Raw genomic sequence first — 23,464 nt, forward strand, 5'->3', positions numbered from 1 at the left:
ACTCAGGTCTTGATTGTGATGACATCCACCAAATTTGGTGTAAATACGACAAAGAGATGCAGAGATATAGCTTCAAATCTCTTGACCACTAGGGGGCACCGGAAAGTTTACAAGTCCTCCTAGAACATGTTGCTGATGAACCATACCAAGTTTCATAACAATACGCAATTGCGTTTCTGAAATACTTGAACTTAAAGAAAATTTTAAAATGGCCGACACACAAAATGGCCGACCAAAAACCATTTGGTATCGTTTGACTCACCATGCCTCACGAAATCTAACAAGACCTGTCTCATAATTTTACATTCAAATTTGCAGTAGTTATAAGCAAAAATAGACATTTTTATATCTCGTGACCAGTAGGGGGCAGTGTGACGAAATGGTGCATGCACCCTCAAGTCATCACTGTTATGACATATACCAAGTCTCATATTAATACGCAAAAGTTTTGCGAAGATACAGGCACAAACACATTTTGGCGTGCTCGCCCTCGCATTCTTTGATGTGTTATACGACAACGGATAGGTCTACCGAAAAGCTTTTGATAACTTTTTGTCTGGATTGTCTCTAGATGATGCATACCAAAATTCAAGCCAATCAAACAAGCGCTCTAGGAGGAGTTCGAAAAAGTAGGTCTTCAATATAATTCAAAATGGCCGACAGGAAGTAGGTTTGACTCAGACATACTTGGTACAGTCGGACTCAGCATGAGCCAAGGAATCAATAGAGTGAAGTCTTATGTCATAGTGGCAATTGAATCAAATGAAATAAAGATTTTAAACAATTTATTTACATATCCTGACCACTAGGTGGCGCCGTCCCAAAGATTTATAGGTGTGCTCAGAACATGTCACTGATGAACCATGCCAAATTTCGTAGCGATACGCCATTCTGTTTGTGAAATACTGAACTTAATGAGAAAATTCAAAATGGCCGACACCCAAAATGGCCAACCGAAAACCGTTTGGTATCGTTTGACTCGGCATGCCTCAAGGAATCTAACAAGACCACCTTCATGATTTTGGACTCAAGTTTGAAGTAGTTATAAGCGAAAATAGGCATTTTTCGAATCTCGTGACCACTAGGTGGCGCTGTGACGAAACGTTGCAGGCACCCTCAGGTCATGACTGTAATGACATATACCAAGTTTCGTGTCGATACACCAAAGTGTTGCGAAGATACGGCCTCACGTCCGTTTTGGCGTGCTCGCCGCCGTATATGTTGTCACGGTATACGAGAACGCATTGGTTTATCAAAAAGCTTTTGATAACTTTTTGTCAGGGGTGTCTATAGATGCTATATACCAAAGGACATGCAAATCGGACGAAGGCTCTAGGAGGAGTTCGAAAAAGTAGGTTTTACGGAAAAATCAAAATGGCGGAAAGATTTGCATGAGACAAATGGCATCAATGTGTGCATTTGAATCATCATGAGCAAAGGATTCAGAGGAAACAAGAATTTAGTTTCTAGGACTCAGGGGTCAGAAGTTATGAGCATGAACATAAGTGGATTTTTGGACTGTTGGTGGCGCTAGAGGGTTTGAGTCAGACACACCAAAGTTGCTATAATAACTTCTGAGACTGTCCTCTACATGTGTGCCAAATTTCATAACTTTCCTATGTACGGTTCTATGGGCTGCCATTGACTTTCGGCGGAAGAACGAGGAAGAAAAATAATAATAAATATAGCTGCAAGCAGCGATACCGGGGTCAAGCCAAACATGGAAAAAAATGATTCATACGTGATGACTGTCATGATTTAAGATTTAAGTTTGCATTAGTTTTAGGAAAAAAATATCAATTTTTTTGTATCTTGAGACCACTAGGTGGCGCTGTGCCGAAACAATAGATGGTGCCTCAGGTCATGACTGTGATGACACATACCAAATTTAGTGTAAATACGATAAACCGATACGGAGATATAGCCTTAAATGACTTGACCACTAGGGGGCACTGACCAAACAATAAATTGTAACTCAGGCCTTGATTGTGATGACACCCACCAAATTTGTTGTAAATACGATAAAGAGATGCAGAGATATAGCTTCAAATCTCTTGACCACTAGGGGGCGCCAAAACGTTTACAAGTCCTCCCAGAACATGTTGCTGATGAACCATACCAAGTTTCATAACAATACGCAATTGCGTTTCTGAAATACTTAAACTTAAAGAAAAAATTCAAAATGGCCGACACACAAAATGGCCGACCAAAAACCATTTGGTATCGTTTGACTCGGTATGCCTCAAGAAATCTAACAAGACCAGTCTCATAATTTTACATTCAAGTTTGCAGTAGTTATAAACAAAAATAGACATTTTTTATATCTCGTGACCAGTAGGGGGCAGTGTGACGAAATGTTGCATGCACCCTCAGGTCATCACTGTTATGACATATACCAAGTCTCATATTAATACGCAAAAGTTTTGCGAAGATACAGGCTCAAACACATTTTGGCGTGCTCGCCCTCGCATTCTTTGATGCGTTATACGAAAACGGATAGGTCTACCGAAAATCTTTTGATAACTTTTTGTCTGGAGTGTCTCTAGATGATGCATACCAAAAATCAAGCCAATCACAAGAGCGCTCTAGGAGGAGTTCGAAAAAGTAGGTGTTCAATATAATTCAAAATGGCCGACAGGAAGTAGGTTTGACTCAGACAAATTTGGTACAGTCAGACTCAGCATGAGCCAAGGAATCAATAGAGTGAAGTCTTATGTCATAGTGGCAATTTAATCAAATGATACAAAGATTTTAAACAATTTATTTACATATCCTGACCACTAGGTGGCGCCGTCCTAAAGATTTATAGGTGCGCTCAGAACATGTCACTGATGAACCATGCCAAATTTCGTAGCGATACGCCATTCTGTTTGTGAAATACTGAACTTAATGAGAAAATTCAAAATGGCCGACACCCAAAATGGCCGACCGAAAACCGTTTGGTATCGTTTGACTCGGCATGCCTCAAGGAATCTAACAAGACCACCTTCATGATTTTAGACTCAAGTTTGAAGTAGTTATATGCGAAAATAGGCATTTTTCGAATCTCGTGACCACTAGGTGGCGCTGTGACGAAACGTTGCAGGCACCCTCAGGTCATGACTGTTATGACATATACCAAGTTTCGTGTTGATACAAGAAAGTTTTGCGAAGGTACGGCCTCACGTCCGTTTTGGCGTGCTCGCCGCCATATATGTTGTCAATTTATATGAGAACGCATTGATCTATTAAAAAGCTTTTGATAACTTTTTGTCTGGGGTGTTTCTAGATGCTACATACCAAAGGACATGCAAATCGGACAAACGGTCTAGGAGGAGTTCGAAAAAGTAGGTTTTACGAAAAATTCAAAATGGCGGACAGATGTGCATGACACACATGACATCAATGTGTGCATTTTAATCATCATGAGCCAAGGATTCAGAGGAAACAAGAATTTAGTTTCTAGGACTCATGGGTCAGAAGTTATGAGCATGAACATAAGTGGATTTTTGGACTGTTGGTGGCGCTAGAGGGTTTGAGTCAGACACACCAATGTTGCTATAGTAACTTCTGAGACTGTCCTCTACATGTGTGCCAAATTTCATAACTTTCCTACGTACGGTTCTATGGGCTGCCATTGACTTTCGGCGGAAGAACGAGGAAGAAAAATAATAATAAGAAAACTAACAATAACAATAGGGTTCTACGCCCCTTCGGGGCTTGACCCCTAATAATAAGAAGAAAACTAACAATAACAATAGGGTTCTACGCCCCTTCGGGGCTTGACCCCTAAATATAGCTGCAAGCAGCGATACCGGGGTCAAGCCAAACATGGCAAAAAATTATTCATACGTGATGACTGTCATGATTTAAGATCTAAGTTTGCATTAGTTTTAGGAAAAAAATAGCAATTTTTTTGTATCTTGAGACCACTAGGTGGCGCTCTGTCGAAACAATAGATGGTGCCTCAGGTCATGACTGTGATGACACATACCAAATTTAGTGTAAATACGATAAAGCGATACGGAGATATAGCCTTAAATACCTTGACCACTAGGGGGCTCTGACCAAACAATAAATTGTGACTCAGGTCTTGATTGTGATGACACCCACCAAATTTGGTGTAAATATGATAAAGAGATGCAGAGATATAGCTTCAAATCTCTTGACCACTAGGGGGCGCCGAAAAGTTTACAAGTCCTCCCAGAACATGTTGCTGATGAACCATACCAAGTTTCATAACAATACGCAATTGCGTTTCTAAAATACTTGAACTTAAAGAAAAAATTCAAAATGGCCGACACACAAAATGGCCGACCAAAACCCATTTGGTATCGTTTGACTCGGCATGCCTCACGAACTCTAACAAGACCGCTCTCATAATTTTACATTCAAGTTTGCAGTAGTTATAAGCAAAAATAGACATTTTTTATATCTTGTGACCAGTAGGGGGCAGTGTGACGAAACGGTGCATGCACCCTCAGGTCATCACTGTTATGACATACACCAAGTCTCATATTAATACGCAAAAGTTTTGCGAAGATACAGGCTCAAAGACATTTTGGCGTGCTCGCCCTCGCATTCTTTGATGCGTTATACGACAACGGATAGGTCTACCGAAAAGCTTTTGATAACTTTTTGTCTAGAGTGTCTCTAGATGATGCATACCAAAATTCAAGCCAATCACACGAGCGCTCTAGGAGGAGTTCGAAAAAGTAGGTGTTCAATATAATTCAAAATGGCCGACAGGAAGTAGGTTTGACTCAGACATATTTGGTACAGTCAGACTCAGCATGAGCCAAGGAATCAATAGAGTGAAGACTTATGTCATAGTGGCAATTTAGTCAAAAGATATAAAGATTTTAAACAATTTATTTACATATCCTGACCACTAGGTGGCGCCGTCCTAAAGATTTATAGGTGCGCTCAGAACATGTCACCGATGAACCATGCCAAATTTCGTAGCGATACGCCATTCGGTTTGTGAAATACTGAACTTAATGAGAAAATTCAAAATGGCCGACACCCAAAATGGCCGACCGAAAACGGTTTGGTATCGTTTGACTCGGCATGCCTCAAGGAATCTAACAAGACCTCCTTCATGATTTTAGACTCAAGTTTGAAGTATTTATAAGCGAAAATAGGCATTTTTCGAATCTCGTGACCACTAGGTGGCGCTGTGACGAAACGTTGCAGGCACCCTCAGGTCATGACTGTTATGACATATGCCAAGTTTCGTGTCGATACACAAAAGTTTTGCGAAGATACGGCCTCACGTCCGTTTTGGCGTGCTCGCCGCCATATATGTTGTCAATTTATACGAGAACGCAATGGTCTATCAAAAAGCTTTTGATAACTTTTTGTCTTGGGTGTCTCTAGATGCTACATACCAAAGGACCTGCAAATCGGACAAACGGTCTAGTAGGAGTTCGAAAAAGTAGGTTTTACGGAAAATTCAAAATGGCGGAAAGATGTGTATGACACAAATGACATCAATGTGTGCAATTGAATCATCATGAGCCAAGGATTCAGAGGAAACAAGAATTTAGTTTCTAGGACTCACGGGTCAGAAGTTGTGAGCATGAACATAAGTGGATTTTTGGACTGTTGGTGGCGCTAGAGGGTTTGAGTCAGACACACCAATGTTGCTATAGTAACTTCTGAGACTGTCCTCTACATGTGTGCCAAATTTCATAACTTTCCTATGTACGGTTCTATGGGCTGCCATTGAATTTCGGCGGAAGAACGAGGAAGAAAAATAATAATAAATATAGCTGCAAGCAGCGATACCGGGGTCAAGCCAAACATGGCAAAAAATTATTCATACGTGATGACTGTCATGATTTAAGATCTAAGTTTGCATTAGTTTTATGAAAAAATAGCAATTTTTTGTATCTTGAGACCACTAGGTGGCGCGGTGCAGAATTAATAGATGGTGCCTCAGGTCATGACTGTGATGACACACACCAAATTTAGTGTAAATACGATAAAGCAATACAGAGATATAGCCTTAAATGACTTGACCACTAGGGGGCACTAACCAAACAATAAATTGTGACTCAGGTCTTGATTGTGATGACACCCACCAAATTTGGTGTAAATACAATAAAGAGATGCAGAGATATAGCCTTAAATGACTTGACCACTAGGGGGCACTAACCAAACAATAAATTGTGACTCAGGTCTTGATTGTGATGACACCCACCAAATTTGGTGTAAATACAATAAAGAGATGCAGAGATATAGCCTTAAATGACTTGACCACTAGGGGGCACTGACCAAAAAATAAATTGTGACTTAGGTCTTGATTGTGATGACACCCACCAAATTTGGTGTAAATACGATAAAGAGATGCAGAGATATAGCTTCAAATCTCTTGACCACTAGGGGGCACCGAAAAGTTTACAAGTCCTCCCAGAACATGTAGGTAATGAACCATACCAAGTTTCATAACAATACACAGTTGCGTTTCTGAAATACTTGAACTTAAAGAAAAATTCAAAATGGCCGACACACAAAATGGCCGACCAAAAACCATTTGGTATCGTTTGACTCGGCATGCCTCACGTAATCTAACAAGACTAATCTCATAATTTTACATTCAATTTTGAAGTAGTTATAAGCAAAAATAGACATTTTTTATATCTCGTGACCAGTAGGGGGCAGTATGACGAAATGGTGCATGCACCCTCAGGTCATCACTGTTATGACATATACCAAGTCTCATATTAATACGCAAAAGTTTTGCAAAGATACAGGCTCAAACACATTTTGGCGTGCTCGCCCTCGCATTCTTTGATGCGTTATACGACAATGGATAGGTCTACCGAAAATCTTTTGATAACTTTTTGTCTAGAGTGTCTCTAGATGATGCATACCAAAAATCAAGCCAATCACACGAGCGCTCTAGGAGGAGTTCGAAAAAGTAGGTGTTCAATATAATTCAAAATGGCCGACAGGAAGTAGGTTTGACTCAGACATATTTGGTACAGTCGGACTCAGCATGAGCCAAGGAATCAATAGAGTGAAGTCTTATGTCATAGTGGCAATTTAATCAAATGATATAAAGATTTTAAACAATTTATTTACATATCCTGACCACTAGGTGGCGCCGTCCTAAAGATTTATAGGTGCGCTCAGAACATGTCACCGATGAACCATGCCAAATTTCGTAGCGATACGCCATTCGGTTTGTGAAATACTGAACTTAATGAGAAAATTCAAAATGGCCGACACCCAAAATGGCCGACCGAAAACGGTTTGGTATCGTTTGACTCGGCATGCCTCAAGGAATCTAACAAGACCTCCTTCATGATTTTAGACTTAAGTTTGAAGTAGTTATAAGCGAAAATAGGCATTTTTCGAATCTCGTGACCACTAGGTGGCGCTGTGACGAAACGTTGCAGGCACCCTCAGGTCATGACTGTTATGACATATACCAAGTTTCGTGTCGATACACAAAAGTTTTGCGAAGATACGGCCTCACGTCCGTTTTGGCGTGCTCGCCGCCATATATGTTGTCAATTTATATGAGAACGCATTGGTCTATCAAAAAGCTTTTGATAACTTTTTGTCTTGGGTGTCTCTAGATGCTACATACCAAAGGACATGCAAATCGGACAAACGGTCTAGGAGGAGTTCGAAAAAGTAGGTTTTACGAAAAATTCAAAATGGCGGAAAGATGTGCATGACACAAATGACATCAATGTGTGCAATTGAATCATCATGAGCCAAGGATTCAGAGGAAACAAGAATTTAGTTTCTAGGACTCACGGGTCAGAAGTTGTGAGCATGAACATAAGTGGATTTTTGGACTGTTGGTGGCGCTAGAGGGTTTGAGTCAGACACACCAATGTTGCTATAGTAACTTCTGAGACTGTCCTCTACATGTGTGCCAAATTTCATAACTTTCCTACATACGGTTCTATGGGCTGCCATTGACTTCAATGGCGGAAGAACAAGAAACAGAATAATAAATATAGCTGCAAGCAGCAATGCCGGGGTCAAGCCGAAAAGGGCAAAAAAGGATGTAAAATTGAGATTGGATAAGCAGATTGAAGATTCTAGGTAAACCTAATAATTTTAGATGAAAAAACAAAAAAGTTATCAACAAAAATAATCTAAGTTCTTGTCTACTGCAATCGTCCTTCTGTTATTGACAATCATGGAACATTAGAGCACTGAAAGACATGTGAGTGGTGTTTGCAGTGGCAAAACATGGGTCACATCATGTTACAACAAGTTTAACTAGTCAAAAGAGACTATCCCCGTGTCTCTACGATGTTCTGATGCAGAGATATAGTTTTTGCAAAAACGGTTGATAAGGTATTCTCAATGGTTGAAGGGGAGTGAATTGGCAACCACCAGTGATTATAGTCAAAGCTATGAAAGGAATAATCCATGATGACTCATGGTTTTAGATGTGTTGTTGCAGTAGTTTTAGGCAAAAATACCATATTCTATCTAAAAACCAGTAGGTGGCGCAATGACAAAATTGTGCATGCAACATTAGGTCATGATTGTGTTACATCTAGCTAGTTTAATGACTATACACTTTAGTTTAGTTAAGAAACAGTTGTATGACCATAAGGCTGGCTTGTTATCAAAGGTTTTGTTCAATTTTAAGGCCATCTAGTGGTGAAAGCATACAATTATTTTTGTGTGGCCTCAGACTGTGCTCATACATCAGCGTATCAAATCTGGTGAAAAAATCTCTTTTCATCACAAAGTTACAACCATTTATGTATAAAAAACACAAAATTTAAAGGTAATTTTTTGTTTTTTGCAATTTTCGGCCATTTCTGATGAAAATTTTAATATAACGCCAATAGAACTTTTTGTTCAGAAGGTAAGGTTAGTTTCTTCCTATGGTGTTTTCGAGTCGATCGGAAAAACACTCGCGGAGATATTCACGCGTGTTTTTTAAGCGCTATTTTGCTGCACAGGGTTAACCGTAAGGCGAATTCTGGCATGTTTGGTATCGTTGGACTCGGCAACTATTCATAACTCCAAGAAAATAAGTCCCGTGAAAAAAAGTTGCTCACAGCCAAAGTTATAGGCGTATAAAACATTCGTCTGGCCACTAGGTGGCGCTGCAACGAAACTGTGCATGCACCCTCAGTTCCTGACTGGCATCACAAGTACCAAGTATCGTGTCAATAGTCCTAAGTTTAACGAAGATACAGCCTAAAATCAGTTTTTTTGCGCTCTACGTAAACTTCGTTAAGGTGGTATACGACAACGGATTGCTGTATCGAAATTCTTTTGATAACTTTTTGCCATGACTGTCTCAAGATGATACATACCAATTTTCGTGGCAATCGGGCAAAAGCTCTAGGACGAGTTCGCAAAAGTAGGTTTCACGAATAATTCAAAATGGCGGAAATTTTTTCATGACGGAAAATGACGACATAGGGTCCATTCGAATCGTCTTGAGCCAAGGAATCAGAGGAAACAAGAATTTCGATTCTAGGACTTACGGGTCAGAAGTTATAAGCAAAAACATAAGTGCAACTTTGGACTGTTGGTGGCGCTAGCGGGTTAGACATAGAGACTCCAAATTTGCTGTGGGGACACATTGTACTGTCCTTTATCAGTGTGCCAAATTTCATAACTTTCCTACGTACGGTTCTATGGGCTGCCATAGACCGCAATGGCGGAAGAAGAATAACTAATAATAAATATAGCTGCAAGCAGCAATGCCGGGGTCAAGCCGAAAAGGGCACAAAAGGATGTAAAATTGAGATTGGATTGTGCATGGAACATCAGGTCATGATTGTGTTACATCTAGCTAGTTTTATGACTATACACTTTAGTTTAGTTAAGAAATAGTTGTATGACCATAAGGCTGGCTTGTTATCAAATGTTTTGTTCAATTATAAGGCCATCTAGTGGTGAAAGCATACAATTTTTTGTGTGTAGCCACAGAATGTGCTCATACATCAGCATATCAAATCTGGTAAAAAAATGTCTTTTCGTTACAAAGTTACAATCATTTATGTGTATAAAACACAAAATTTAAAGGTAATTTTTCGTTTTTTGCAATTTTCGGCCATTTCTGATGAAAATTTTAATATAATGCCAATAGAACTTTTTATTCAGAAGGTAAGGTTAGTTTCTTCCTATGGTGTTTTCGAGTCGATCAGAAAAACGCTCGCGGAGCTATTCACGCGTGTTTTTTAAGCGCTATTTTGCTGCGCAGGGTTAACTGTAAGGCGAATTCTGGCATGTTTGGTACCGTTGGACTCGGCAACTATTCAGAACTCCAAGGAAACAAGTCCCGTGAAAATACGTCAATCGGAGCCAAAGTTATAGGCGTGTAAAACATATGTCTGACCACTAGGTGGCGCTGTGACGAAACTCTGCATGCACCCTTAGTTCCTGACTGGCATCACAAATACAAAGTATCGTGTCAATAGGCGTAAGTTTGGCGAAGATACAGCTTAAAATCCGTTTTTTTGCGCTCTACGTAAAATTCGTTGACGCGCTATATGACAACGGATTGGTTTATCCAAATTCTTTTAATAACTTTTTGCCTTGAGTGTCTCTAGATGGTGCATACCGATTTTCAAGGCAATCCGGCAAAAGCTCTAGGACGAGTTCGCAAAAGTAGGTTTTATGAATATTTAAAAATGGCGGGAAAATTTTCATGACGGAAAATGACGTCATATGGTCCATTCGAATCGTCTTGAGCCAAGGAATCAGATGAAATAAGAATTTAATTTCTAGGACTTACGGGTCAGAAGTTATAAGCAAAAATGTAAGTGCAACTTTGGACTGTTGGTGGCGCTAGCGGGTTTGAGATAGAGACTCCAAATTTGCTGTGGATATTATTTGGACTGTCCTCTATCAGTGTGCCAAATTTCATAACTTTCCTACGTACGGTTCTATGGGCTGCCATAGACCGCAAGGTGACAGGAAGAATAATAAATAAGAATAAATAATAATAAGAAAACTAACAGATACAATAGGGGTCTTCGCCCATTCTGGGCTTGACCCCTAATAATTATTATAAAAAGAAAACTAACAAATACAATAGGGTTCTACGCCCCTTCGGGGCTTGACCCCTAATAAGAAAACTAACAATAACAATAGGGTTCTACGCCCCTTCGGGGCTTGACCCCTAAATATAGCTGCAAGCAGCGATACCGGGGTCAAGCCAAACATGGCAAAAAATGATTCATACGTGATGACTGTCATGATTTCACATCTAAGTTTGCAATATTTTTATGGAAAAATAGCAATTTTTTTGTATCTTGAGACCACTAGGTGGGGCGGAGCCGAAACAATAGATGGTGCCTCAGGTCATGACTGTGATGACACATACTCAATTTAGTGTAAATACGATAAAGCAATACAGAGATATAGCCTTAAATGACTTGACCACTAGGGGGCACTAACCAAACAATAAATTGTGACTCAGGTCTTGATTGTGATGACACCCACCAAATTTGGTGTAAATACAATAAAGAGATGCAGAGATATAGCCTTAAATGACTTGACCACTAGGGGGCACTGACCAAAAAATAAATTGTGATTCAGGTCTTGATTGTGATGACACCCACCAAATTTGGTGTAAATACGATAAAGAGATGCAGAGATATAGCTTCAAATCTCTTGACCACTAGGGGGCACCGAAAAGTTTACAAGTCCTCCCAGAACATGTTGCTGATGAACCATACCAAGTTTCTTAACAATACGCAATTGCGTTTCTGAAATACTTGAACTTAAAGAAAAAATTCAAAATGGCCGACACACAAAATGGCCGACCAAAAACCATTTGGTATCGTTTGACTCGGCATGCCTCAAGAAATCTAACAAGACCAGTCTCATAATTTTACATTCAAGTTTGCAGTAGTTATAAACAAAAATAGACATTTTTTATATCTTGTGACCAGTAGGGGGCAGTGTGACGAAATGGTGCATGCACCCTCAGGTCATCACTATTATGACATATACCAAGTCTCATATTAATACCTAAAAGTTTTGCGAAGATACAGGCTCAAACACATATTGGCGTGCTTGCCCTCGCATTCTTTGATGCGTTATACGACAACGGATAGGTCTACCGAAAAGCTTTTGATAACTTTTTGTCTAGAATGTCTCTAGACATTGCTTACCAAAAATCAAGCCAATCACACGAGCGCTCTAGGAGGAGTTCGAAAAAGTAGGTGTTCAATATAATTCAAAATGGCCGACAGGAAGTAGGTTTGACTCAGACATATTTGGTACAGTCGGACTCAGCATGAGCCCAGGAATCAATAAAGTGAATTCTTATGTCATAGTGGCAATTTAATCAAATGAAATAAAGATTTTAAACAATTTATTTACATATCCTGACCACTAGGTGGCGCTGTCTTAAAGATTTATAGGTGCGCTCAGAACATGTCACTGATGAACCATGCCAAATTTCGTAGCGATACGCCATTCTCTTTGTGAAATACTGAACTTAATGAGAAAATTCAAAATGGCCGACACCCAAAATGGCCGACCGAAAACCGTTTGGTATCGTTTGACTCGGCATGCCTCAAGGAATCTAACAAGACCACCTTCATGATTTTAGACTCAAGTTTGAAGTAGTTATAAGCAAAAATAGGCATTTTTCGAATCTCGTGACCACTAGGTGGCGCTGTGACGAAACGTTGCAGGCACCCTCAGGTCATGACTGTAATGACATATACCAAGTTTCGTGTCGATACATTAAAGTTTTGCGAAGATACGGCCTCACGTCCGTTTTTGCGTGCTCGCCGCCTTGTATGTTGTTACTGTATACGAGAACGCATTGATCTATCAAAAAGCTTTTGATAACTTTTTGTCTGGGGTGTCTCTAGATGTTACATACCAAAGGACATGCAAATCGGACGAACGGTCTAGGAGGAGTTCGAAAAAGTAGGTTTTACGGAAAATTCAAAATGGCGGAAAGATGTGCATGACACAAATGACATCAATGTGTGCAATTGAATCATCATGAGCCAAGGATTCAGGGGAAACAAGAATTTAGTTTCTAGGACTCACGGGTCAGAAGTTATGAGCATGAACATAAGTGGATTTTTGGACTGTTGGTGGCGCTAGAGGGTTTGAGTTAGACACACCTTTGTTGCTATAGTAACTTCTTAGACTGTCCTCTACATGTGTGCCAAATTACACAACTTTCCTACGTACGGTTCTATAAGCTGCCATTGACTTCAATGGCGGAAGAACTAGGATGAATAATAATAAGAAAACTAACAGATACAATAGGTGTCTACGCCACTTCGTGGCTTGACCCCTAATAAGAAAACTAACAATAACAATAGGGTTCTACGCCCCTTCGGGGCTTGACCCCTAAATATAGCTGCAAGCAGCGATACCGGGGTCAAGCCAAACATGGCAAAAAATGATTCATACGTGATGACTGTCATGATTTAAGATCTAAGTTTGCATTAGTTTTATGAAAAAAAAATAGCAATTTTTTCGTATCTTGAGACCACTAGGTGGCGCTGTGCCGAAACAATAGATGGTGCCTCAGGTCATGACTGTGATGACACATACCAAATTAAGTGTAAATACGATAAACCGATACGGAGATATAGCCTTAAATGACTTGACCACTAGGGGGCACTGACCAAACAATAAATTGTAACTCAGGCCTTGATTGTGATGACACCCACCAAATTTGGTGTAAATACGATAAAGAGATGCAGAGATTAGCTTCAAATGTCTTGACCACTAGGGGGCACCGAAAAGTTTACAAGTCCTCCCAGACCATGTTGCTGATGAACCATACCAAGTTTCATAACAATACGCAATTGCGTTTCTGAAATACTTGAACTTAAAGAAAAAATTCAAAATGGCCGACACACAAAATGGCCGACCAAAAACCATTTGGTATCGTTTGACTCGGCATGCCTCAAGAAATCTAACAAGACCAGTCTCATAATTTTACATTCAAGTTTGCAGTAGTTATAAGCAAAAATAGACATTTTTTATATCTCCTGACCAGTAGGGGGCAGTGTGACGAAATGTTGCATGCACCCTCAGGTCATCACTGTTATGACATATACCAAGTCTCATATTAATACACAAAAGTTTTGCGAAGATACAGGCTCAAACACATTTTGGCGTGCTCGCCCTCGCATTCTTTGATGCGTTATACGACAACGGATAGGTCTACCGAAAAGCTTTTGATAACTTTTTGTCTAGAGTGTCTCTAGATGATGCATACCAAAAATCAAGCCAATCACACGAGCGCTCTAGGAGGAGTTCGAAAAAGTAGGTGTTCAATATAATTCAAAATGGCCGACAGGAAGTAGGTTTGACTCAGACATATTTGGTACAGTCGGACTCAGCATGAGCCAAGGAATCAATAGAGTGTTGTCTCATGTCTGTGTGGCATTTTAATCAAATGATATAAAGATTTTAAACAATTTATTTACATATCCTGACCACTAGGTGGCGCTGTCCTAAAGATTTATAGTTGCGCTCAGAACATGTCACTGATGAACCATGCCAAATTTCGTAGCGATACGCCATTCTGTTTGTGAAATACTGAACTTAATGAGAAAATTCAAAATGGCCGACACCCAAAATGGCTGACCGAAAACCGTTTGGTATCGTTTGACTCGGCATGCCTCAAGGAATCTAACAAGACCACCTTCGTGATTTTAGACTCAAGTTTGAAGTAGTTATAAGCAAAAATAGGCATTTTTTGAATCTCGTGACCACTAGGTGGCGCTGTGACGAAACGTTGCAGGCACCCTCAAGTCATGACTGTAATGACATATACCAAGTTTCGTATCGATACACCAAAGTGTTGCGAAGATACGGCCTCACGTCTGTTTTGGCGTGCTCGCCGCCATATATTTTGTCAATTTATATGAGAACGCATTGGTCTATCAAAAAGCTTTTGATAACTTTTTGTCTTGGGTGTCTCTAGATGCTACATACCAAAGGACATGCAAATCGGACAAACGGTCTAGGAGGAGTTCGAAAAAGTAGGTTTTACGAAAAATTCAAAATGGCGGAAAGATTTGCATGACACAAATGACATCAATGTGTGCATTTGAATCATCATGAGCCAAGGATGCAGAGGAAACAAGAATTTAGTTTCTAGGACTCACGGGTCAGAAGTTATGAGCATGAACATAAGTGGATTTTTGGACTGTTGGTGGCGCTAGAGGGTTTGAGTCAGACACACCAATGTTGCTATAGTAACTTCTGAGACTGTCCTCTACATGTGTGCCAAATTTCATAACTTTCCTATGTACGGTTCTATGGGCTGCCATTGACTTTTGGGTGGAAGAACGAGGAAGATAAATAATAATAAGAAAATTAAAGCTGCAAGCAGCATTTACCGGGTTTCGAGCATTAAAGCACGTCAAATACGTCAGACATCGTCGACCAGGCTGATCCAGCATCCACAAAAACAAAAGAGGTGGTCAGAAACGGTTCATACAGACTATGTATGCTTAAACACACGTGCACCTATAGGACAAACATGTCAGGTCCTTAATGTGAAGTCATTCGCAGCTACCAGACACACGTGTTCTAAGTTGTCAGCAAAAAAGGTGTTATCATTCAGTGAAAGTGGTGCTTGCAGTGGCAAAACTTGGGTCACAAAATGTTAAAATAGTGTTAATGAGTCAAAAGAGCCGAACCCCATGTCTCTACGATGTTCTGATACAGAGATACAGCTCTTGTAAATGGTTGCTAGGGTATTCTCATCGGTTGCTAGGGAGTGAATTGCAATCCACCAATGATTATACTCAAAGCCATGAAAGACATAATCCATGATGACTCATGATTGTAGATGTAATTTTGCAGTATTTTTAAGTGAAAAAAACAAATAACCACTAGGTGACGCTATGACAGACTCGTGCACGCAACCTCAGGTCATGACTGTGTTACTTGTAGCTAGAATCACGGCTATTCACTTTAGTTTGTACAGTTGTCACCAGTCAACAGTTGTACGACCATTGGGCTTACTCAATGTCAAAGGTTTTGTTCAATTATGAGGCCAACTAGTGGTGCAGGCATACCATTTTTTTTGTATTGCCTCAGACTCTGCTCAGACAACAGCGTATCAAATTTGGTGAAAAAATGTCATTTCCTTGCAGAGTTATAAGCATTTATATCTAAAAAACACAAAAAAATAAATGTAATTTTTTGTTTTTTGCAATTTTCGGCCATTTCTGATGGAAATTTTAACATAACACCAATAGAACTTTTTGTTCAGAAGGTAAAGTTAATTTCTTCCTATGGTTGTTTCGAGTCGATCAGAATAACCCTCGCGGAGTTATTCGCGCATGTTTTTTAAGCGCTATTTTGCTGCGCAGGGCTAACCGTAAGGCGAAACCTGGCATGTTTGGTATCGTTGGACTCGGCAACAATTCAAAACTCTTAGTAAAAAAGTCCCATGAAAATACGTCAAACTTAGCCTAAGTTATAAGCATTTAAATGATTCGTCTGACCACTAGGTGGCGCGGTGACGAAACGAGGCACGCAACCTCAGGCCATGACTCTCATCACAAATACCAAGTGTCGTGTTGATACTTCATTTCTGTCCCCAGTTATAGCCAAAAAAGTCCAATTGGCTGCGCACACTTCAGACGTTTGGGCGTGGCATGTCGACCGTGAGTCGAAAGTTCAACTTTTTTTTAATAATTATTGATATTCAAACTCCAAGGAACATTTTAGCACTGGAACGATTCCGATCGAGCGAAAAACCTAGGACTAGTTCGTTTTTATTTTTTTCGACAAAATCGGAAATAGCGGAACATTTTTAATGACGGAAATGAAATCGGAGATATACATTTTTTAAGTTTGGAGCCAGGGATTACAATGATACCAAACACTTGAGTGTCTGATTTCCGGTTTAGGAGTTATGAGGCCCAACGCGTCGGGCATTGCTATAGCGCCACCTATGGGCCGATTTGGCTGATTCACTGTATCTGAGTAGCCTGCTAATATACAACCAGTTGACCAAGTGGCAAGTTTCTACGACTTACGGTTTGTGCTGGGCGACGCGTTTTAAGGCGGAAAAATAATAATAATAATAAAACAGACAAATACAATAGGTTTTCAGCACTTCGTGCTCGAAACCCTAACTAACAGAAACAATAGGTGTCTACGCCACTTCGTGGCTTGACCCCTAATAATAATAAGAAAACTAACAATAACAATAGGTGTCTACGCCACTTCGTGGCTTGACCCCTAATAATAATAATAAGAAAACTAACAATAACAATAGGGTTCTACGCCCCTTCGGGGCTTGACCCCTAATTATGTGACTACATAACGAAATATCGTGAGACTGGGCTGCACGTGCTGTCTGTAATAGTCTAACTTGTTAAGTGCTAAAGACAGTTCACGTATACAGTGTAAAGTCGGACTTGGTAGTTATGTGTCTGAAACTATCAAAATTAGCATCTATTTACGCGTACTAAAGAATGGAGGCGCCAACTAATTTGCATATTCATATCAATTGCCCAAGCTGCGCGTTTAAAGCGTAACTAAACCCCTGTTCAGAGCCTGACTCCACCCACTGGCAATATTTTAAAAATGCAAGAAAAGTGGGAAGACTCCAAAGGAGATAGAGGGGACGAACTGAGCTTGTACCAAGGGTGTGGGGAGATCGTAACAACGGCGTGGTGAGCTTCAAATTGCTTACATAGGGTCGTACCACTTCCGTCACGCGGTACTGCAACATTCAATAGGAAAATTCAACTGCAGTAGCCACCGTTCAACATGAAGAGGGCAGCACTTAGACGTTTTTTACACCATATATTGTAGCATTGAAACACGTGTCAAATACCCAAATGTCAAAAAATTTAGATCAATGAACAGCACTTATACAACCTCATTCTTACAGAACATTAACTATAAAAAGTTGGTTTAGGGTTTAGTTACTCTTTAAGTAGAGGTGGAGACTAATTTGCATATTCAAATATTGCCGTTAACCAGTTTTAAAGCACGTAGAAATTACTGACACAGGAAAACTTTCACATATGCTATTATGAGGCGTTTTAAGTGGTAAAGTTATTGGCTACAGGGAGACTTTAAAACTACTTGTTCAACGCCCCCACGGGTTATTATTTTTAACCCAGCGGTTGGTCAAAAAGGGATGCACCAATCCTAAAATCTTAAAACGGGTTAAACCCAGAAATTTTTTATATCTGACCCAACAATAGGTTAAAATAACCAAGCATTTTGGGTTAAAACAACCTATCAGATGAGTTGTATTTTAATGTTTTTGTTTCTTAAGGATCAAAGTGTAGTCAAGGTAATAGTCGTCACTTCCGTTTCGGGTTAGTATGTCCCAGTGTGTGCCTACTCTACACAAAAACAGTACATAACTACTATTAGGGCATAGTGTAAGTAGGTGAATTATGAATATGGCCGTTCTGGCAACGCATGTCCCACCTTCCAGTTAAAAGAACTAATCATCAATCGATAAAGACTAAGATGGTTTTAAATGTACGTTTACAACCCTATGATTTGGTAGATAGTAGATAGGACTTGCATGACTGGAAAAACTCCCCGTAGGCATTACACACATGGCCGCCTAGTGGCGCAACTTCCCTACTTATACTTTGGTTTACATCGGACACAGTGTACTTTTTTATATTAAAAACGTGCCTAAGCATTTTGACTGTGTTGTTTGTGAACACTGATACCAGGCCTCATTCTGATGGCACTGACATGTTCACTGACTTAAATATTGTCTTTTGAGAGAAACTAAGGAATTTGAAGATGCAATAGGAATTTGCAGGTCCAATGTGTAAAAATTGTGTCAAGAAATGTACTTTATAATTTGCAAATCTTATGGATGATTTGAGAAATGTACCAAAGCAACTGAGAAAAACTGTAAAATCAATCTGTTGCTCACTCAGAGCTATTGAAATAGATTATTTTATAACACATGGACAACTTATAGGGTACTTATGTTGTGTTTTTTAAATTCTTTTTATATCTTAACAGTCATTGGTATATTTTCATGTATAGAATAGAGGAGTGTGACTATTTTTGTAAAAGTGTGTTACAAGACCAAAAGAAAGTCAAACTGGTGGGTAGGCAACATGAGGGCGGGTAAGTGACTTTTGGGTGAATGTGCTCTTCTAGTGGATATAATCTTGTGGGTGTGTGTTTATTTGTGATAAACATGAGTATATGGGTAAGAAATGTTTGTTTTTTCACCTGTGGAGTGTCTGCCAAGTTTTAGCATCCTGAGCGACCTCATCAGTCGCAAGACCTGAACTACTCGTCCAACGTTTTCCAGCTCCGTAGATTCGCCATGCAGGCTCTCCACGGCCAAAGTCACATAGAATGGCAAAATGGCCAGCAGGTCTATGATGTTCACCACGCTCCTACTGAACTTACACTTATCCTTAACACACATAAACCTGAGAACCAGTTCACCTGTAAACCAGATGATACAAACGTATTCGAGAACATCCAGGATGGGTGCTCCGAGAATAGTGAAATCGAGAGAAGTCAGTGACATGTTCACTATTGACACCACCACAAAAAGCATGGACAGTGTCCCGAATGTCTTGGCCGCCTTGGAGGAATCCGGCTTCTCCATCAGGTCCCAGAGGCGTTGCCGCAAGTCCTGGCATATAACTCCGTTAAAGTCCTCATTATCGCTGTCCACTACGTCAGAATCCTTACTAATCTCCATCGACTCCTTAATTTCCTTCCTTCGGTAGTATTTGTCCCTGCAACAGCTGTCTATGCGGAGCTCGTCGATGCCCCAGTATTCGATCTCTTGCAGAAAGGAGATCACGCACAGCTCCTCGCGCACATGCAAACGGCCCGTCTTGTAAAAGTGCATGATGTACTGAAAGGTCTGCGAGTTGCGGTCAAAAAAGTACTCGTTCTCCATGAAATCCGCATCGTCGCACAAGTCTAAAGCAGAGTCTCGGGTGGAAAGGGCCAACTTACCCAAGCGAGTCTCGGGGTGGGAGGCCAACAATTCCTGAGAGAGGATGTAGCGACTGCCTCCGACATTTATAATGAAGAAGTCCAGTGGATCGGCGCTTGGCAGAACGGGCTCACTGAAAAATACACTGGAGTCCAAGGACAGAAGTGAAGCGCTGTCCTCGTAAAACTCTGCCGGATTTGACGAATCAGTAATCATGGTGTTCTGGGTAACACGAGCCCTGAAAGACCCAGAGGGAAACATGTAAAGTGCATTAGTTTGACAGACCGGAAAAAGGAGTATCAATAGTAATGAAGATTCGGCTGCGAGTGAAAAATGATACATATGGCATGTGCTTTATCAACCATTACAAACTCTCAGCTGCCTCCTAAAGTGCAGATACGATAAAAGACTGGAAAAAGACAGTTTGTAGAGTATATGTATACAGTAGTTAGAATATAGACTTATTAAATGCTCAGTGCATTGAATAAATAAATTCCTGTGAATACTCAATCTCAGAGATCATACACCAGAGGAGAGAGATAAAGCCTTTGGCAGTGTCCTACTTCTTCAAAGCCACTCGCTAAGATTTAAATATTTTAGCTAGTCTGTCTAATTAATTGAACTAATGGTACTATTCTCGAAATCATTTATTCTATTGGGTAAGTTTGTCTCTATAACTGTCACGATGGTCATTTTAAAGCCTGCATTTTTAACAAGATCCCTTGAGATATCACTAAATAAGTCTCAAACATGCGTTGCGAAAACACACAGGTCATTATATCCTTAAAAAAATTCTGGGTTATTTTTAATCCAGCGTTGGGTCAAAAATGGACAAACCCAACCCATTGGGTTGTAATTTAAAGGAATGGTCCATTTTCTTAAAACAAAAATCCAGATAATTTACTCACCACCATGTCATCCAAAATGTTGTCCTTCTTTGTTCAGTTGAGAAGAAATTGTGTTTTTTGAGGAAGACATTCCAGGATTTTTCTCATTTTAATGGACTTTAATGGACCCCAACACGTAACAGTTTAAAATAGCAGTTTCAACGGAGTTTCAATGGACTCGAAACGATCCCAAACGAGGCATAAGGGTCTTATCTAGTGAAACGATTGTCGTTTTTGACAAGAAAAATAAAAAACTTTTGAGCCACAGCTTCTTGTGTGTCTCCGTTCGTGTGGCGCGCCGGCGCGACCTCACGTAGTGCGTCGTCACGTCAAGAGGTCACGGAGGATGTATGCGAAACTATGCCCCAGAGTTTACAAGTGTGGAGAAAGAGGACCATTCCAATGTTGTTGTATAATATCTTTGTGTCAGTTTATTGTTTAAAATGGTCCGCAAATGTGCGTTTCATATATGTAACACGTGACCTTTCCATGGCATTACGCAATTACGTGAGGTCGTGCTGGCGTTGTGGTTTAAAAGTGCATATTTTTTATTTTTCTTGTCAAGAGTGGCAGTCGTTTCGCTGGATGGGACCCTTGTGCCTCGTTTGGGTTCGTTTGAGTCCTTTGAAACTCAGTTGAAACTGCAATTTTAAACTACATTAAAACTGTTACGTGTTGGTGTCCATTAAAAGGATAGTTCACCCAAAAATGAAAATTTTGTCACGTCATCATTTACCTACTCTTGTGTTGTTACAAACCTGTATAAATGTCTTTGTTCTGAGGAACACAAAGGAAAATATTTTGGGAAATGTTTGTAACAAAATCGTTCATGGACCCCATTCACTTCCATAGTAGGAAAAAAGAATACTATGAAAGTAAATAGGGTCCACAAACGGTTTGGTTACAAACATTTCCCAAAATATCTTCCTTTGTGTTCATCAGAACAAAGAAATGTATGCGGGTTTGTAACAACAAATAAGTGAGTAAATGATGACACAATTTTCATTTTTGGGTGAACTATCCCTTTAAAGTCCATTAAAATGAGAAAAAGCCTGGAATGTTTTCCTCAAAAAACATAATTTCTTTTCGACTGAACAAAGAAAGACATCAACATTTTGGATGACATGGTGGTGAGTAAATTATCTGGATTTTTTTTTAAAGAAAATTTACTAATCCTTTAAGCTATGCTGGGTTATTTCAACACAAAATGCTGGGATGTTTTAACCCATTGTTGGGTCAAATATAAACATTTTCTGGGTTAATTTCACCCAAACGCTGCATTAAATATTTGCTTTTAGAGTGTAAAGTGTGTCAACATAGTACATTTAATGTTACTTCCTGAACATTTTATACTCTAAGAAAGGAGGTGTTAATTTTTTGTGTTAAGATTTTAACACATTTTGTGTCATTTTGTGTGGATTTTCTGTTAAAATTAGGCTGTCAAAAGATTAATCGTGATTAATTGCATAAAAAAAAGTTTGTGTTTGCATAATATATTTGTGTGTGTATTGTGTGTAATTATTATGTATATATAAATACACACATCCATGTATAAATTTAAGAAAAAGTTAATTTATGTATATATATATATATTTTTATTATAAATAATATAAAAAAATCTAAATCTAAATAAATAAATATATGCATGTGAATGTTTCTTAAATACATGCATGCATGTGTGTGTATTTAAATAATTACATACAGTGCACACACATATATTATGCAAAAAAACTTTTATTTTGTATGTGATTAATCTTTTGACAGCCCTAATTAAAACACAAGTTGTGTTAAAAGTATAGCACAAAATGTGTTGTTTCAATAATAACACACAAATGTTTGGATTCTGGGACAATGCATCCATAAATGTAAATGAAGTCAAAATCAAACCACTCGAGCAAAGTAGTTTGATCTGTCTCGAACATTTTAGATGTAAATGTTTCCCAAATTGTCTTGCTTACAAGACCATACTGCTTAATGTCATTATACAAATAGGTTGCAGTGAACGAGAGAGCATTTTCAGAGACACTGTAGACTGAAAATTGAAGTCAAGACTTTGTAAGTCGCTTTGAATGAAAGGGTCTGTTAAATGACTAAGGTTTTAGATTAATCCAGGACTAGGCCTTGGTTATTTTAGGACATTTAAGTAGTTTTTACAAACAAACCTTACAAAAAACTATACTGGTGTGCATCTTAAGACAAAACAATGGCACTGATATATCAAAATATGTTATTACAGGGTGTTCTGAAATTAAAGCAGCTCAAACATGCATTTTAGTCTGGGGCTAGGATAAGCCCTGTACGGGAAACCGCCCCTAAATGTGAAGTATTTTGGAATATAAAAAATGATGCCCCAATTTACATAAATGCTCTCCAAAAGAGAGTCTTTCAGAATAAATCCTATTTGAATTTAGTGTATAACTTCAAAGAAAGATTTGTGTTGATCCTGAGAATAACAATTAATTAATATTTCATAAGGTTCATATAATATCTATTACTCAGCTGGCCCATACGCCTTGTGCAAATGCATGCATGCACTATAGATTATCTGATTATTTAGTGCTGGACAGTAAGGATGCTCTTGCTAAACTTATAGATAACTATAGATTATAATAAATTACAGACAACACCAAAAACATGTCTACAAATGTCTTAAAATGTCTCAAAAGCACAATCCACATTGGTCTAGTAAGTAAAGACA

General features: G+C 39.3%; 1 protein-coding gene across 1 annotated transcript in view; it reads right to left on the reverse strand.

The window, feature by feature from the left end:
* The window catches only part of kcnv1 (potassium voltage-gated channel modifier subfamily V member 1), a 129,894-nt gene that overhangs the window by 105,984 nt on the left and 446 nt on the right, over nt 1–23,464 (reverse strand). The window contains exon 2 of the mRNA XM_055212005.2: nt 19,153–20,117. Coding sequence (XP_055067980.2) covers nt 19,153–20,095 — 943 coding nt within the window. The 5' untranslated portion in view covers nt 20,096–20,117. The remainder of the gene's footprint in view (nt 1–19,152; nt 20,118–23,464) is intronic.

The sequence above is a fragment of the Misgurnus anguillicaudatus genome, chromosome 10 (genome assembly GCF_027580225.2).
Source record: "Misgurnus anguillicaudatus chromosome 10, ASM2758022v2, whole genome shotgun sequence".
NCBI lineage: Eukaryota > Metazoa > Chordata > Actinopteri > Cypriniformes > Cobitidae > Misgurnus > Misgurnus anguillicaudatus.